Source organism: Battus philenor, unplaced genomic scaffold (genome assembly GCF_028537555.1).
Source record: "Battus philenor isolate CCGP_79_NKW_IND1 unplaced genomic scaffold, ilBatPhil1.0.hap1 SCAF_15, whole genome shotgun sequence".
Classification (NCBI taxonomy): domain Eukaryota; kingdom Metazoa; phylum Arthropoda; class Insecta; order Lepidoptera; family Papilionidae; genus Battus; species Battus philenor.
This window is the reverse complement of record NW_027181677.1, coordinates 10,491,822-10,512,027: the sequence shown is the minus strand read 5'-3', so window position 1 is coordinate 10,512,027 and position 20,206 is coordinate 10,491,822. Positions and strand designations below refer to the sequence as shown.

Genomic DNA, 20,206 nt, shown 5'->3' with positions numbered 1-20,206 from the left:
ACCTTCTCTTAATAAGGAGATAAACACGTCACAGTCGTACAGTCTGTTTCCAAACGAAACCTACCATCATAAAAAGTTTTTTCCTGAAATTAGCTTATTTACTAGAATTTATTGTTAATATTTCTCATTAAGTATTAAACACAAAAAATAGGTATCCATTAAAATAAAAAAACAATTTATTTATTACTATTAAACCAATACTTGCTTATAGCCATTCATTTTTCTTTACAAATCTAATTGTAAAGACTCTCTCGAGTGCTTTTATTATCACTCAGTGGACGCCTGTAAGATTCACAGTGCCATCTAGCGGCCAGTAGCGGAACTAATAATTTTATCCAAGGTTCAGTAGTACGGTCGCCCCGTGCCTTTCACTACATGCACTCCAATCGGCACCGTTATTGCCCGCACTTAAATAATGTAGCATTAGAATAGACGTGATCTATTGCATGTTACCATTTACTTTTTAGAATATAGGGTTTGCATATAAAATTGCTTATAAACTTAATTGACAGTTTTCAAATTGACTAGTATCAGCAAAAGATCTTAAATTAGTGCCATTTTCATAAAATTTTACGTTGTGACTACATATCTAGTAGTATTGCTGTAAAATTATTAATATTTTATTCTGTGTCAACGAAAGCTAAAAGCTTCCTCCAATAACATGTCCGTAGTGATTATAGAGGCATGGTCTTGCTCTATCACCAGAAATCAATGCAATAGTGCGTCTTTACTTAAACAAAATAAATGGCTATAAATCTTAAAATATTCAACATAGCTGTTACATTTTTAAAGATTTTTATTGTAAATTACATTGCACAAGTTGCAATTTTAGTTGGTAAAAAAGTTAAGCAGACTCGTCTAAAATTTATTAAAAACATGCAATTTGTACGTGAAGTATTTTAATATGTTTTTTAATATGTATCCCAACAATAACGTTACATAATAGTGTTTTAAAAGATTTTGTATTATAAAATACAGTACAAGCAATATACGTAGACAGACGTAAAGGTAGTAACAAAACACAAGTTACTATTTCGTGTTAATAAAAAAAAATTGGAAGTCAGGGCAAGGCTTTTCCAAACTAAATTAAAACCTTGCAGTTTGTACGTGAATGTAAAATAAATTAATATGACTTTTGATACATATTCAAACAATTGTTACATATACCCAAATCGCAATATTTAAGAAAAAAAACAGTCACATTAAATAACCATTTATATTCCATTATGATAAAATGGTGAAATATGTTAACACGTGTAGTTATCTCACTATTACGCATAATTAAACCGCAACAATATACTACTAGCTTAAAGCTATACTCTAATTGACGAATGGCAGTGCTTACAAAGAAGCTTCCAGAGGATTGGCAACAGCGCCCTCTGCGTACCATTATACTACATTCCGATCGCCAACCCGTCAAGAGTGGCAATTATATATCCGCCTAGATGTCTTTGGGAAATGAAACAGAAACAATGATCCTGCTATGAACTTAATTACGTTCACAATTGTTATTTTTTACGTTTCTAATGTATATTACTTGTTCACACAGTGTTTGGAATCGATTCTCCGCTGGGGCTGTTTCCGCCCGGCATGGAACACAAGATGTACCCGCTCATGGACGTGGAACACCGCGCGCCGCCGCTAGACGCGCAGCTCTTCACTAATGTCAAGAAGAAATGTAAGTATCCACTATAAACAATCACAACCCAATATACTTCAATATACCAGATGTTTCTAGAACATTATAAAAATTTAACTGGTTCCAAAGGAAGCCAGCTGCATTACCATATTCACAAAACAAAACAGTGCTAGATTAAGATCTAACTCATCTATAGAATCTAATGAATAATTAAATAATTGTAAAACAATATATATTCATTAAACAAAATACATAAGAAATGTATGATGAAAACCTTACAGTTGCGGTTTTTGCACTATCCTTAGAGATAAGATCCTCGGACATAATCAATACTATCACGAACACAGACGAGGATAAGTCATAATAACATATGGAGGGAGACAGACGTTACATCACCTTGATACCTTTGTGTGGTTTTGAAATACAAAAACCAGTAATATCTCATTTTCACTCATCAACACCTAGAATTACAAACGTATTACAAAAATCTTTATCGTATTTGCTCAATGTTTCTTTGTCTTTCCTTGATGGGTCTTATTTAACGCATATTTAATAAAGTTTCTAAACCTTATCATAGACCATTATTTTTTTAATTCTAAGTCTAAAATTAAAAGTATATTTTAAAATAATTCTTATGGATATATAACTAATGAACTAGGTTTGTTGTCTCAATTACATGGATCAACCATTATAATGTACACTTCGAAAATAGTCTTTTAAAAGAGACATTATTAATTCTTTAAAAAGAACAATTGTCGAGTTTCTTGCTTGCTCCCTCACAGCAGATCAGCTTTATTAGCATTTTGTAGCTGTCCATTGATAATATTAGGATTATTGACGATTCGACAGTGCGATTAATGCCTACTTGAATAAAAATATAAATATTATTTTAATTTTATCAAATACCCGATAAACAATAAACACTAATACCAAGTTTCATTTTATTATTACAATTTTTACGTAATTATTTATTTTGTACCAAAACTGTAATAAATATCATTGATAACAGTCACTAATCTTTGTGTAAAATTTATACGTTTCGCAAACTGTTAACAATAGCAAATAGCATGCTAAATAAGCTAAATAGTAGCTGCAGCGTAGTTGCCGCGAATGCTAAACGCATTGTCTCTCAGTGAATGTTTATTAAGACGATCTGATAGTGTATCTCATAGGGGAACAGGCGGCGAGTCTAACGTATGCTTTGAATGCCCCCGGCCGCGTCGCTTCACCAGGGCTGCCACCCGTTCAATCGCATTCATCGAATATCTGTAATAACTTATTAAATTATAAAGTAATTAGCAAATTAAAATAAATAACGCAAATTAGCTTACTACCCTTAAATAAAATGAGCCTATGGACTTTTCTGGAAGCACTACAACTAAGTATTCACGATTAAAGAGACAGATTATTTAGCATTACGCCGTTTTGTGGTAAAATGAACTTTTTAAAAGCCTTTCTTGAAAAAATAGTTCGAAAGCGTGCATTATTATGTATTTGACAATTTAATATAAAGTTGTAAAGAATGTATAAACATTACAGTGAATAATTTATTCCTGGAATATCTCGGTCGGTATATTTTACTAACTGTCCTCCGCTCGTGTGTTCAATGCCCCTATAAACCTCTTTTCGAGTGAAATTACTTAAAACTCTTTATCTTTATTAGGTGCAAGGAATACGTGTTCTTATCAAATTTCAATTCTCCGTATATATCGCGGTTAACATCAACATCAACAATCAGACAGCAAACGTAAAAAGAATTAAAAATAAATCGAGCCTTCTCATATATGCATCTTTCAGTTAAAAAGCCCAGAACCATCAGACCAGGTTTTTAGTGACCATTTTCATAATATCCTTTGTACAGTAGCTATAGCAATTTAATTCAATTTCCGAGTGTTATAACCACTTAATAATCGTTTACACTATCGAACCATTTCCTGTTGCTATCGGCTGATATGGTAACCATGATGATGTTAAAAAAAAAAGATTTTTTTGTTCCATTTAGCTAAACTTTATGTTCCAAATAATTCATACAAGTCGATATCTTTGGATATATTAAAGTACATCCCTAGACGCGCACAATACACGTCGATCGATTAGCGACATCGGCCGAGACGGCGTCACATGCACGGCGCTCTAACGAGCTATCCGAGGAACGTCCTTATAATTTTCTTTCCGACCGACGTCGCGTGACCCGCGAACACTATTAAAAGAAAAACAAATTTTGATAATGAAACATCGATACATCGGCCCGCGATCAGTATCGAGTTAACGTGATCCGTCGAAATTATAGCACAGAGTTGCAGGGAGACGTCGCCGTGTCCGACAAGTCGCGTGCGGGTCGCGAATTAATAAGCGATCCCGGCTCAGCCGAAATACGGTTCAGCCGAAACACGGGTATTAGATACCCCGCTAATAGCGGCTACACGGCACATGTCGTGCGTCCGCACTTCGTCGCTCGTAAATCACTAAACTCTACCCCTCGTAATGCAATTAACGTTTCGTAATACATGCGAGAACTTTTCCGACGACTTTATCGGCGTTTAATTTTAAACTTGCGGTTGCTGACGAACGACCCGCGGTGACTCGCGGTTTGTCGAGACATGTGACTGCTATATTTATATATTTGCTCATTTAATTAGGATCCAGCGTCTTTCGAAACTAACAAAGTCTTGTCGCCATCTTGTAGTCGACAATCATATGGTACAGTGATGAGGATTAGGATCAGAATCAGTGTCATCTTTCTTGAAAATAAAATAGCACAAATTTCTAAAAAAACCTCATTTTTTACATCCATATCATATTAATAGTTTTATCATTTTTAAGTTCAATTGTAATATAAAACGACTATGTAAAAAACAAATTCTAGTTTCGTGATTAAACGTATAAACTATTTTTGTTCGGTTTGAATTAGATTCAAAACTGGGCGTATTGCAACGAATAATCTATAATAAAAGAAAAACAAACAAGCCTAGAATGTTTAAACAAATTATATTTTATTGGGCACGTCACATTGTTACATTTTTAACATTAAAGTCTATATTGTATTTGAAGTTAAGAATCGTTAAAAGTAGCAAGTTACTAAATAAAAACGTACAAATTTATTCTAAACTCAGCCATAGGCCTCTCCTTTCTGTCCATCTTATGAGAATATATGTACGTATAGATGTTTAATTTTAATAGTATATTTATGGACATGACTGACACTTAAGCTTCTAAAGGTTATGTGGAAGAAAACGCTCGTTATAATATTCATATTATTAATTATAAACTTGTAATTTAACTGATGCTTTAAAAATACTTTATGTTATTCTATTGATTAACAACGATTTTTGTTTGTCGGCAGGGCGACCAAAAGGACAGCACAGCGCCCCGCGCGGCGGCCCGCCTCGCTCGTGGACCAACGCCGAACTGACTGAGGCACTGCAGCACGTGTGGAACAAGAAAATGACGACTAGCCAAGCATCACGGATCTTCGGGATACCATATAACTCGCTTCTCATGTACGTGCGCGGTAAATACGGCAAGAGCTTGAAGCTGGAACAGCTGCGGAAGGACTGCATCGGCGGGCCACTAGACGTACTCAATCTCAACTCCGGCAACAACAACAACAACCACCCATCCAAACACCACGACAAAGACGACCACCAGAACACCAGCCAAAGACCAGCCAGCTCGGAACCAGATATCGCCTCGAATCCAATGTTCAATCCCTTCCAACAAGGTTTCTATCCCGAATTCCCTCCCGGATTCCCCATGCCCCTTAACATGTTGCATCTTCTACCGCCCAATGACAAAGCTCGAGATCTCTATCAGTCGATGCCGATGGCTCTGGACTCACTGTCCGGGGTGACGAAAGAGGAGGATTGTAAGAGTGACAGGTCGAAAGAGAACTCGGCGGATGAAGAGGGCGACACTTACCGTACGCCCTCACATCCACATCCTCCAGACAATCGCACTCTTCTGCATCACAACGGCCAGGACTAAATTTTACAACACCTAGGAATGTAAACGCCGTCATCTCGGTATTAATTAACATGTACGTTTAACTATCAAAATGCGAATCCGACTTCAATATTAGCGATGCGCGTAGCCGCTGACGACGCAACTGAAATCAATTCAGTGTGTTGGGCTTCTAAGTCTCATCTCCAGTCTTTATCGTGAAACACTATCTGGAAGATAAAGTTCAAAGAACTTAGCTGCAATACACTGAAAGAGTTTCAGTTTCGCTCGCACCGTCGAACAATGTATTAGAAAGTATGTCAAGCGGCCCCGAGCGCGCATTTAATATTAGTTAAATTTATATTTAAAAAGATGTGTTAATATTGTAAATGTATATTATAACTTTGTGATTAAATGATAGGCGGTTATTTATTATTCCGAAGGAGTGCAATGAGTATGGAAGGTGTTGTGATTGTTCATTCTGCGGCGTACGTCTTGTTAACATTCCAAACAAACATTCCTTATTAAGATATTAGTTCGTAATCAATTTTAATTGTTTTATTCTAATTAAGTGGCGACTGTCTAATGAAATCTTGCCGTATATCATCGGAAAAGATCCCAATGTAGATATGTTATATGTGAGTTTACTTCTGAATTTCACCAAAGTTTGTAAAATATCTCGTAATAATAGATAATATTCGACTATAAACAATTTTTAATTGTAAATAGATAATTGGTAATTAATGGAAATTATAACTGAATTACCCTTTGATTAAGTCGACATTCTGTGTCTAAATGATAAATAGTAGTGTATTTGTAATTGTTGTAGTTTTAGTGATGTGAATACAGTGAACCGTTCGGCTATCGGATGTCGATACATGGCACAGACAGATCAGAGGGAAGTCCGCGACGCACTAGTCACACACACGCAAACTCACAAATCGATCATTAAAAAATACACCGCTAAAAACTGTCGTTTCAATTTTCTACCAATTAATTATAAATTTTCACCCTCATAGTTATATTACAATAATCGTAAGCATTATTTGAACACTGATTAATTTTTAAAGAATCGTAGGCACGGGATAATTAAGTAGTTCGTGATCTCATTCGCACAGGTACGCAGCGGCTCGGGTGGTCCCGTCGACCGAGTGACGTAGGCAATTTCTCGATCACAGATAATAAAATCAACCGCATCGACGTCATCAAAACATAATAACATTACCATGACAGTGCGCGCCCGGTTTAGACAAATAAAGTATCTGCACTCAATGTTCAAATAAAAAGGAGCTTTCAAAATTTTTAGTGAATAATACGAAGGTCTAGAATAAATGGTTTATTCCAACCTGGTTTTAGGTAATTGTATACAATCGAATACATAATTAGTGACACGTGATGTAGCTGTGACGTCACCGAGGGATTTATTGTAAATGTGGTTTAGTTAACATCACTGATTTGTAGCTATATTAAAAGTATTTAATGTTTTCTCTTCCAAATAAAATTAGAAATGTTCACGAATGTATATCTAATGTATAAATAATATATTTGTGTTGTAGAATTGTACAAGTCACGTGACCATGTTTCACTAAAATTCACCGCGTGATTTTCGAACGGAATTATTTCCGCGAGTGACTCACGTCACGTTTAAATTGTCAAAATGAATGAACCGTAGTCGTCGTCACATATTACAGAACCGCAAAACTCTTTAACAGAAGACTGAACACTATTTACGACTCTATTTTATATAATTGTACAATACACTTTATCACAGTAACTCCCGAGAAGCAAAAATTCGCAACTTCAGTAGTTCACACCTAGTGTCACGTCATTATGTAACAATATTATCATTACAGGGATTTTATATATTAAAAAAATGTATAATTGAATATGTACCTATAGTTTAACAGAGGTTTCGCTTAGTTTATTTTGTTTTATCACTTTTAACTGGATATCAAATGTTTTGATATTAAAACTAATATAAAATTCATTAAACTTTTAACGTTGCATGATGCAAGAACTTTGTAAAGTAGTTATGTAAAGAGATAATGGTATTAGCCGGTGTTTAACTAGATTGATGTTCATTAAATAACGTAAACGACTCGACGGTATGGAATATTTGATGTGCCAAAATGTCATTGAGGTTAGAATTTGTCGGCGACCGCCGTTTGCACTGGCTCTTGTGTTGCGCGCCTTTATTTTAATCTGTACCTCACTTGTGTTGTGACTTGTGATCGAAATATTGTGTTGTCGATTTGTAGATTTTACCTAATTGGTACAAATTCAGCAGTATTAGAGTGATTTTGTTAAAGTTTTAATTGAAACGTTTTAATTAAGTTTTGTTATTTGTTAATGATATGTACGACGATTAAATGATGTTAGGAGTAGGTACGTTTTATTACATTTTCGAAGTACTTTTTGTTCTTTCATGTTTTTTTGTCTTACAAATTACATCTGGCTTTGACATTGCTTGGACTCTGCTTTATTGATTGTTTTAATGATTGGAAGTTCCTGTTAACTTTGCCTACTAGAGTAGTACTAATTGTTTTTTCTCATATTTTGACTTCATAATTTGAAATTCGAGGCGCGTTTTCAAGTTTTTACGAAATATTTTCATTGGGAGCCAAATGTAAGTACGTAAATAATAATATGTACGTAACGTTAAGGTATTGAGTATTTTTAGTTGATAAAACTTGTGATTTAATTAATTTACTAGTTTCAAATATTTAGTTCCTTCATTTTTGTTACGAGTATTTATATATATTGTAATTGCAATAATTTAAGCTTTTAGACTAATTGTTCTCCGATAAAGAGTATAATTAATTATAAGTTGTGTAATTTAATTTGTTGTATTTTGCCTAATATACAAATTAAATTAAATGAAATCGTTACATTAGGATGTAAAAAAGATTATCTATTTGATCTTAAAATAATACGAAAAAATATTTATGTTCTTAGTATCATTCTATCGTGTATTTGAAATGAAATGGAGCGATGTAGAAAAATTCGTTTACGGTCACAGAAGTAAAGTGTAAAAAATAAAACTATGAAATACCACTTTGGATGTTTTACTTTGTCATCTCGCCTTTCGCCCGTAGCCAGCGCCGCCGTTACTGCGTTTGTTACCAACTCAACTATTTTCTCATTATTTTTATCACATCTATTAAGGTCGATAAATTTTTCAACGACAAGTTTTTACTTAGAATTCCAATAAGTGTGCATGTACACCTAAATAAAAGATATTTTACGAAAATAGAATCTACACCTCTAAATGACTTAAAATTAACAAAGAGACAAATATTGATCACACGGTATAGAAATTGCCTAAAGGATCAATCCTGCAACGTGTCACTGTCAATTAATGTATGACATATAATATAAAATCGATGGTTTTAGAAATAATGAAAAGCATAAGAGCACTAAGTGCCTTTACATACTAATGTAATAGTAGCGTAACAAAGTTAGTATTGATTCAACGTTTTGGGGAACAGCTGGAATTTTTCAATCTATTTCGTCAAGCGCAAGCAGATTTATATCCGCCGACCTACGACCTACGGTCGAACATCGAATCCGCTGCCAATGCCTTTTATAAGGCTTGAAGGAAAAAGTGATAAAGCCTCCCACAGACATTAACGGACATTATTCAGAGATCCTGTAAATAATACTAATGACCAAGTTTAATTACATTTTGTTTCTATTCTTATATAAAGTTGCATGCGATCAAGTCAAGTTTCGGCTCCTTCAAGTGTATTTGAGCCAAGAAACTTCAAAAAAAAATCCGCCTAACTTAACCGAAGATCTTAGCGGTTTATTGAAGTCGAAGTTTTCTAGAGAGATCACGCGCTTCGTAAAACCCGATGAAATAGTAAATGCCAACGTGCAAACAGCATCTGTACATGATAAACAAAGGGTTTTAAGGCAAACTAATTATATAGACAAAATAAGCAAAATGTTCGGGTCAGTCCATACAATCCTTACTAATATGTGTGGCTTAAATTTTTTGTTACAAAATCTTGCGCATCTTTCCTCACACAAAAAGCCAAGCTTTCAATAGCTACATTGTACAGAACAGTAGAGTGATAAAGACAAAATACACATACATTTAAGCAAACACATGTACATGCAAATGTATAGCATTCATCTTTTATATACAGTACAGTACAGTCATAAATACAATATAATACATAATTATAAATACAATAATAAATTAAAATATAAAGTTAACTTAGATTGCACTTGCCATATAAAGAATAAAGAAAAAGGAATAAAAATATTAAAATCGCATTAAAAATAGCGCATGTGTTAAAATGTTTTTGAAACCTTTTTATAATTAAAATCGAAATAATCTTTATTCAATATATTTACAATTTGAAACAAAATTTGTAAAACATAAAACAACTGTTTTAATTCTATGAAAAACGTGATCATAGATCCTTACGTCAATAAATGATTGAAAGTTAAATATACAAAATTATTATTGCGCATGCAGAATCAAACTTTTCAAAGGTATTAAATGTTCAAACGAGACCGCATGTTTTGCATAACAATGTTTGACTTCAACTTTTATTAATCTGCTCCGAAGCTTTACATGAGATGAAGCCATATATGCTAAAGTTGACCCGTGTATTGAAATCGTTAATTATAGATTTTTATTTTCTAAACAACTTACGGTTCCATGTTTTGCTTGTAACCAATTTGTGTTCATACGTCAATACTGTCGAAATATCGTCGCTATTGACGTACGTACTATAACGAAACGAAATATGACGTAGACGTAAATTTTGTGAAATTAATATTAGAACATATTTACTATGTAGTATGTTTCCAGAAAGCCCAGTTGAAAATAACCTGCATTCAGCTACTTCCAGTGAATTTTTTTTATATACGTTCCTCTGTCTATTGTGGGACAGGGACTTTGTTTTTATTCTACATCACATTTTTGATCTATTCTATATCTATTTTTATATAAACTATTTTATTTACTTATTTATTTATCTATTTTCACACTCTTATTTACAATTTTTTAATTTTAGCTCAACCCTTTGTTTCTTTTCATCACGTTTTCCGCAATTTTTGGGAAGTTTTGCACATTTTTAGGAACGTTGGTCTTGCTTCCTCGTTTTTGATTAGCGAGGCCATAGAGTTCTCGCCAATCTTAATGCTAACGGGCATTCGGAGTCGGCCCGAAGTCGTCCAAATATGGATCAGTAGTGGGCTACCAGGTGGATCACGGTCTGGTCCACGTCCGGCTCACAAAAGCACGAGTGGTCCTCCTTGAACTTAAACTACTTAAGGTACTGGGAGAACCCCCCATGCCTCATGAAGACCTGGACGAAGAGCGCGTCCACCTAGATACTGCGGAGCACGCGGGAGACGGCGTCCGTGAAAAATTTCCGTTTTGTCGATGCCGTCGTACCTTCCAATGACTGTAACAAGGTCGTCTGTCCAACTTTATAATGGATGTGCTACTCTGGAATCTTGTTCCAGCGGCCAACTGACGAAATATCGTCAGTATTGACGTATGTAACTTAATATTAGCAAAAAATCATTATGTTCACAAACGGTCTCCATTTAACATCTTCCAACGAAATTGATAGAGTCGTCAGTCCATAGTATGTGTGGATGTTCTACTCCGGAATCTTAAGACCTCAGCAGCCATCTGTTCTGCAAGCTATTCGGTCAACCCAATGCCTATTTTAAAAAGGAATAGAGATTAACATGGTTAAATATCATTAAACTTATATTATTTAACATGTAAAACATATAAACGAACACTTTAATTTTTATATTTTATTAAGAAATTATGACAGACTTTCCTGTTAAAAATAGAATCAGTGCAGATTAGTACAGTTCCTTTTAGCTCACCCCCCTGCAATGGACAGTCTTCATCGCAGTGAAACCCTATACATCTGGACATTTTCTCCACAGTGCAGGCCATTAAACCGAATTTAAAATAAAACCTTTTGATTCCACACTTTACAAAGTTGTATTAATAACCTTGGCAGAGCCTTTACGGCCGGTGGTGCGAATTTGTTTTCATTTTACCAAAAATATGAAAGCTAATGTTGTTACTTCTCGCAGCAAGTGCAGCAGTGGTGATCATAGCGTGTGCGCAGCAAGTGTTTAGGCAGCGAGACGTGTGAAAATGCAGTTGACAAGACGCACACGAGATATTACAGAACTGACAGCTTGACGTCAACCTCCCCCGTCCTGACTTTCATATACCTCAGTAGACGACTAGTAATTGTGCACTTACTATAATGTACACGCTTTAGAGAGATTATATTTCATGTTTTTTTTAGTTACATATTTTCATCTACTATCCCGAGACGAAAGAAGCACGTTGGTTATTTAAGTCTTTACACTGTTTTGGTAGTTGAAATCGGGCCTGCAAAAGTAGTGCAGGTATCAATAAATATAAGCTAGGTAATTACCAAGCTCAAGGGTTGTCTAGAAGCCACGATTCGAGTCTTTACATATTATTTTCGTCGCTAGGGCCTCAACGCTTGGGACTGGAGACCACCGACCGATACGGATGTACAATGTCCACCTAGCATGTTCAGGTCGCCGGAAGACGCTTCCAGACGGTGGTTTTCAAAATCTTTAGAGGTAGGCAACTACTGTTTGAATCAGAGATGTGCAACACGCGGTCCAAGGGCCGTCAAACATTTCTGCCAAGAATTTCTAAAATTAAACTTATTTTATCGACTTTCTCTCTTCAATTTGTTATTTTAAAATTAATTATAATGAAATGGTGGTACATACTAAACCGAAACAATTTATAATAACCACCAATCAAAACTGAGTGTTAAACGGTTAGAAAGCTGAGTACGTATTACATATACGCTTCTATTGAAAAAACGGTGCAATGTTTTTCATTAAAATTTTCTAGAATATTTATTCCTTTTTAATTTTTTTCGTTACAATTTGTACATTTTCTTATTCTAATGTTCAATTATAATAAAATTTAGTAAATTATTAATAAGTGTTAGATAATGTGCTACCCGTCATAAAGCTTCAAAATTTAAATTGGCCCGTGAGTAAAAATGTTGCTCACCCCTGGTTTAAATGATGATGGTCAGGTCAAACAAAAAAAAAACACAGAGCGTTATTCACATAAACCCTTTTATTTTCAATTTAATATACATTTTTATAAATACAAAATTATCGACTAACATAAACGGTGGACATTAATTGCTTACAAGGTCATCGAACATATGAAATTGAGCAAATGCAAGCAGATTCGTTTTATATGTGCGCAAATAGTAACACTCGAATACGAATCCGGTAACATTTTCACGATGTCTTTTATATATTTATATAAGCATCCGGTAAAAAAAAACATTTCACAAATCGTTCTAATTAAAAAAAAATTATAAATTTGTTCAGTTAAGTGGAAATATATTCAAGTGTTACTAGCTGCGAAATTTATTCTAGAAATTCGTAAGCCCTGAGCGTTCCTTTACAGTTCCGCCAATTATTAGATACACATTATAATTTTAATTATTTATTTATTGAATAATGAAAAAAAAATTGGTATATAATTTTCAAATAAGAACGCAGAGTTATATTGGAACGCAGTAGGTGAACTATGGCAAATAACATTCTACATTTCAAATACTCTATAATTATACATTTGATTCCATCCCGGAATGAGGTAACTTTGTGTACATTTTCTACATTGCCTTTATTCGTTTCATATCACACGGTTTTGTATGTTTTTAGTTTACTTAAACACTGATACAGGCTATGCCTTACGTTATTACCCATTTGCATCATAAAGGTGTATATACACGCTAAATTTCCTGCTCACTATGACAGGAGCGTATATATACGAAGCAGCTTTTAACATATGCCGTATGATCTGATATATGATCGCACAGAATACCACTGATGCTGACAAGTGTTACATTACTTGGCGAGGATTCGTTATTTTGGTTGTCCTTATTGGTAACTGAATTTATTTGTAAACTAAAAGCGAAGTAAAATATCTATTTACCAATTTTAAAATTAAACGTTGTGAAGTGGATATACGCATTCCACATTACAAATATACCGCACAAAATTATTAATAAATGTGCAAACATGAATTTTACTTTTATATGAAAAATATATTTTCATACGATGCAAATGGGTTTAAATATTTGCTATAAACTCGATACAACCTTAGTTATGTTAATTTACGTCAAGTGAATGAAAATAATTTAAGTACAGAGTTAAATTAATTTAATGATTCAGTTAGTGGTCACGAAATTGCTGGTCACCGCCTGAGGTATGTGAGCAGAGAAATGGAGACGCACACGAGATGTTTCAGAACAGATATACCTCAAGATAAACATGTTAGAAACTATTAAATATAACATTATTAAATTGTTTTTCTATTCAACATACCACAAGAAGTGAGCACAAAAAATACAGCTTAAATTACGTCGTTAATTTATTGTTAATTTTCTATTCAATAAATTAGATGTTCGTGAGGTACCTAATGGCTAAATGAATTTTGTTAGTGAACGAAAATGGCGGAGTTTTTTTAGTCATTCTCCATGTTGAAAGTAATGTTTTTGAACATAATGAAAGGTTTAAAATTTTGATCTAATTCATAAATACCGGCAGTACTTAATGCGTACCGTATTTTTTGGATTATATGCAGTTTTTTAAGCTTTTGGATACATTCTGTCGTCGTCACATAGACGCCCACAGCAAAGAAAAGGCCTCCCACAAAGATGTCTAAGATATGTCATAATCGCCACGCTTGAATAGTCGAGTGGGCAATCTGCGTGTAGAATTGAAGTACGCAGAGGACGCTGCTACCCATCGTTTATAACATAATTTTTTTTTTAATAACCCATCGACAGTAATACACGAAACAAATTGATGATAAATTGATTACATCTACTATATTCGCAAGACATAGTTAATATAGAGCTATTTCCACTAAATTTTTGCAAGTGAAATAGATAGATGAGATCAGTGGGTGTCAATTATAGTTGTAAAGAAATGTCAACATGGGGCTATTTTTATAAAAGGTGTGCAAGTAACAATTTATGTTAAATCGCAAAGTACTTTTGCATAAACTTTTTTTACTAAATTTTCCTAAGTCTTTGCCTGAGAAACACACCAAGTTATATCAAAAATAAAATGATGTTATGAAAAATGAAACAGAAATTTTTGAAAAATCTAAAAACGTTTCAGATAGTATGACAGTTCGCTTAGAGGTTCAAATTGATTGCTTGTAGATGAAACAGGATGACTTATGACACCACAACCTTCTCAGCTTATGCAGAAGTCCGAAAGCACGTTAGATAGTATTTCTAACAAACAGCAAATAGCAAGAAAACGCGTTTGTACTCCGCAAACTATAGATAGACTAAGCAATGTCTTAGGGTGTACATTGTCTGGTATTAACTCTGACGAATACAGTAAGGTGTACTATACCCGGCACTTGGTTTGGCTCATCGAAAAATAAGGTCTAGTACATTTTCTTGTATTAACTATTTTCGACAGTTACATAATAGTGATGGTTATGGTAACAATAAATAAAAAACAGCTACAAAGTTATGTCAAATCGTTCGAATCTTAGTCTGAAAAATAAGAATATTCGGATATTATAGATAACGTGGTACCATTTGAAGACATAAAAATTTTTTATTGGTTTAATTAGAACAAAAATAGTTATTATCAATTAATAATAAAAAATATATTTTTAATTTCAATATCTACTGAACCATTTGTTAAATCAGAAGTAATAACTTTACATAGGGCAGTGATCAGAAAAGATGGAGAGATTTTGAGTCCTGTTGTATAACAATGGGTGGACCGAGGACACAGTTAAGGATCGAGATGTCGCTGGAAGCGCATGACCAGCCATCGTGGCAATCTTTGGGGGAGGCATATGCCTTGAAGTGAGCGTCTATCGATTAAAAAGAAGTATATGACACATCTGGTCAGTATTGTGACTACAATGAACATAACGCACGAGTAAAAATAAATAAACAAATACCTTAACTTTGATGTGACAGATATGCATTTTCCTGTTTCCTTGTCTTTTTTCTAGAAATTTCGAGACCGATTTCGATCTTTCTTGAAGTGGACAGTTTAAGTTTTTTTTTACAAACACATTAAAACTTTTACATCAGATGGATATTAACTCTTTCTTCATCGCAGTCCGTTTCGCCGAAGTGACGCTACTGAACCGGGCATGTGCGCCAAAAAGTGTTCATATTGCTTGGCGGTAAGCTGACGTTCGAATTTTCTCATTCGTGTTACAGATTTTACCGGTAAATTAATTAAAAATGGAAGTTAGAATAATTCTTAGTAACGGGCTGTGATAAATGTTAAAACAGGGATTTACACATTACAAGCTGGATGACGGCTATCTCCGGCGCTGATAACGAAAGGGTTAAATCCATCGGTTTATTTATATCGATTTACAAATCGATACATAAACAAGAACTACAACATCGGTTGCCTTAACTTCTATCAGAAGCACATTCATAACGTGGTTTCCTTTTCATGAAATGTTTATACCTGTTTCGATCATTGGTAATGAAAATATAGGTACGTGTAGAGATTTATAGAAAAATTAACGTTCAAGATACGCGTCCAGAAATAATATAGAAAGACATTTGATCGACACAAAAAGTGGAACTGTTGAGTTTCTGTCCTGCTCTTCTAAACAGATCAGCATTCACAGCCGATGGTAGCTTACTATATATAATGTTAAAATAATCGAAAATTCAAAAGTGCACATAAGCCTACTTGAATAAATATATTTTGAATTTGAATCATTATTTACAAAAGATCGTTTCACTTCGGTCTCTTTTCTGTCGGCAAAGTGTCTCATGTTCAGGACCAATTCGCGTTGAATGAGTACAAAATGAAACACCATAATTATTAATTTAAGAAAAAAATGCTAAACATATGGATTATTTGAACGATTGTACGTTACCTGGCGATAAATATTGCACATCGACCTTGGGAAAGCGACAATCGGCTAATTTCGGATTCGTAGAGCGTTATCTCTGTCGCGCGAAATACAACATAATTTGAACATTTTTTTTTATTTTACCACAACCTAACGCTACTTATACTTGTTTTAGCAGCTCCTAATAGATACCGGACTGTTTATTTTTCGTGCGATAGAGATAACGCTCTACGAAGCTGACAGTCTCTTTCCAAAGGTAGATGTGCAATATTTATCGCCGGATACTGTATGATGGTCATAACGCTGAGTTTTTTTATTGAACCAGTCTTAAAAAGAGTTCATGATCTCTTTGAGTGCGGATTAGAAATAATATATATTTTTAATTCTTTCATGTTTCCTGTGGTCGTGTTGAATTATTATGGGAAAAAATTTAACCTTATTTACGTATATTTTTATTCGTAAAAATACAATTAGAAATTTCAAATCGTTTGTATCGTTATTAATGATAAGTAATAGTCTGTAACGCTACAGAACACAGTGCACTGCTATTTAGCAATATAATTAAATACCATTATCTGCTATTCTAATCAAAGATCCAACAAATACCAATTGACTTATATAGCCTAAATTCATCTTGCCTATAATTAGAAAATTTAAAAATATTTGCCAACGGAAAATACCGTTGTTCGTTAATAAATTACATCAATACATCGATAATTATTATTAGTAATGTTTAATTTAATAAGTTTAGTCTAAAGTTAAAATCGTAAATGACTGGCAGTAAAAATGTTCACAATACACAATTCGAGAAATAGAATAAGAATTCATAAAACTTAAATAAACATCAATTCAAATTTAGAATTATTCTTTAATACCTTTATGATATGGTAACGCGATTGGAATTCTCTCGTCAATGGAATTCAGATATTTGAATGTAGATTTACCTAAAGAAGTGTTAGCTTAATATGGATAAACTTTTCTATCGAAATAATTCTAATTCGCAAATAAAAAATTTTAAAATAGTTATCATTATTAATTTATCCTTTTTTTAAAATCATTAAAGCCGCCTTCACGTTTTTTTAAAATAATTCATATTGATTGTGGTGATATTAATATTATGACTTCGCTTACATTTTCACCTATTCTGGCTTGTTACGAAAAATTTTCGAGGGATTAGTCATTGGTTTAAAAACCTTAAAGGGTTGTAAGAAACTAAGGAAATTTTTATTTCTTAAAAGTTGTCATGAACAGATATGGAATATTAAGTTCGAACATAAAGAGCTGGCTTAACATGGAGAGCACCTTTGTATCGAAGAGGCGAATAGGCGAGTTAGACGCATCACTGTTTGTACAAGTAAGTCGACATTTAACTGCTTGTCTGCAGGAAGAAGATTCCGAGATTCTTTTATTTATTAATCTATTAGTTATTTATTTAAGCCGCCTTTACATTTGCATAAAAATAAATTTCGGTAAATGAGAATCCACAAGCGGTTTTTTCACTCCGCCTCGAAAATTTGGAAAATAAAATGTCAACTCTTGACATATTTGATAGCAATGGACACAAAAACTTGCCGTCGTTTTACATGCGTGTATTTCTATTAGGCTTAAATTTAAAATTATTTTCGAGTATCTTTCGAGCTACCGAAACCTGTAAAATTTTTTTTATTTAATTTAACTTTTTTATTTATTAATTTCTTTCAGTTATATGCACAATAAAGAGAAATATATATACTGATTATATTGAATAAATACCAGACAAAGCGAACACCGCGAGAGAAATCACGTGACCGATGACGTCAGAGCTATGACAAAATTTGGCGGACTTTTTCGATTGTTATACGCCTTTTAGCGGGAAAATTATAATCCACTTAAGGTACGAGCAAAACTTAAATTTTAATCGATTCTTGTTTAATAATATATCATGAAAGATGGACTTAAATAGAAATTCATTTACTTAACTCTTTTTACTGTAGAAAATGGTAACTAAATAAATATTAACAGACAGTCCAATTGAAAACTATTCCTGCGTAAAATGCCCAACTATATTTCATTTTTATTTTCGAAAACCAATGAAACGTTTCGCTACGGCCTGTTGCGCCATTTCAATGAACTAACTTTATTTTTAATGAAATATTTAAAAATTTAAACAAACTTATCGAAGTAAAATTTTAGATTAATTTCAAATTTATATTATCTGTATCCAGTTATTAAATTGATTATGTACAGTTATATTTCATATCTACTTTTATAATACTATTGATATCATATAATTTTGGCTTTTTCTATACGGTCCATACAAACGGAGTGTTGATTTAATTTTTTAATTAATCATTTTAATTTTAATACAAAGACAGTTAAACAGAGATCGAATATTCGGATGCATTAGATCATTTTAAAAAAATATCTTTAACTGTTTATTAATTTGTTTTATCTATAGAATTTTGTTTTTAATTACGCTTAGACCTGGCTGTGCAGCATTTGGGAGACCAAGACATATCTTGTCCAATCATACCCTCATTGGTAAGCTTAGTCGCTCAACTGATCCTGGCTGTGTGTGATTTCTCTACAAAATCGAATCGAAAATGAGGAAAGTTATAAATGAACTAAAGTTGGGATACTTTAATTATAGCCATGTATGTATAGGATTGAAAAGGTGAGGTGGCAGTTTCAGAAGAGACAACCTTGTCAAAGTCGTTGGAAGATGCCGGATGAAGTTCATTTACAACCCATTTATTGTAAGTCTCTGGGTAAGGCAGCAGGCAGGTCCAGCAGTGGACCATGACTGAAATTATATAATGCTGATTACTATTAAAAAATATCTCAAGACTACGGCATAGTAATTACACCCGTGTTTTATTATTGGATTTTAAACCATTTTCTGAATGGAAAAGTGACAGATAACTATACCTACTTGTGGAAATGAGACAACAACCTGCTCATATGTAAGTGCGGACTCTAAAAACAGTTCCTTTTGATAATTTTTATTCAGAATGATTATAAATACAAATAAAAGATTTGAAGGAATGTATGGCTCATTTGTAACAAACTTTGACCGCTGCTACTCACAATGGCTATACATTCACTTCTCTAAACCTTTTACACTTATTTACAATCATCAAGTATAAATAACACATTCAAACCTTCCTCTTCTAAGAACAATATTTTTTTAACAAAAATGCATCCGATTATCTTACCTTTGTTGAAAAGTAAAGTCTAGTGGTTTTTTTTTCATTATTTACAGATTTAAATATTTTCTGGTACATTGATATCACAAACAATACAATCATTTTGTATACTAACAGTTTTTAAGTCTTCTATTTTTAAAATTGAATTATTTCATCTACAAGACCTGTTGTATAAAAAAAAACTATTTTTGTTATCTATGACAAGAAGAATTTATTCGTTAAAATATATGATTTATAATTCTGAGCCAAAACTACAATGGGAATCCTAGTAAATCCTTTGTAAATATTTTGAATATCCTATCAGAGATCCTTTGATGTTCATTGTGTACATTTTAACTCAGGTAAAAGGTTTTAAATACAATTATAAATACCAGAACGAATCATACATATTAAACCCTGTATACTCTGTGAATGTAGAACTCAGGGATATGGGAAGGCCTGCAACCATTGGTTAATATGTATTATGAGAATTACTCTAAGAAACATTAAACGAAACAAAGACAGACAGCGCCTTACAATAAC

General features: G+C 33.3%; 1 protein-coding gene across 1 annotated transcript in view; it reads left to right on the top strand.

The window, feature by feature from the left end:
* LOC137918652 (protein jim lovell-like) overlaps nt 1-6,548 on the top strand; it is a 31,016-nt gene extending 24,468 nt beyond the window's left edge. Inside the window, exons 2-3 of the mRNA XM_068761504.1 lie at nt 1,550-1,678; nt 4,983-6,548. Coding sequence (XP_068617605.1) covers nt 1,550-1,678; nt 4,983-5,623 — 770 coding nt within the window. The 3' untranslated portion in view covers nt 5,624-6,548. The remainder of the gene's footprint in view (nt 1-1,549; nt 1,679-4,982) is intronic.
* Nucleotides 6,549-20,206: the final 13,658 nt, after the last annotated feature.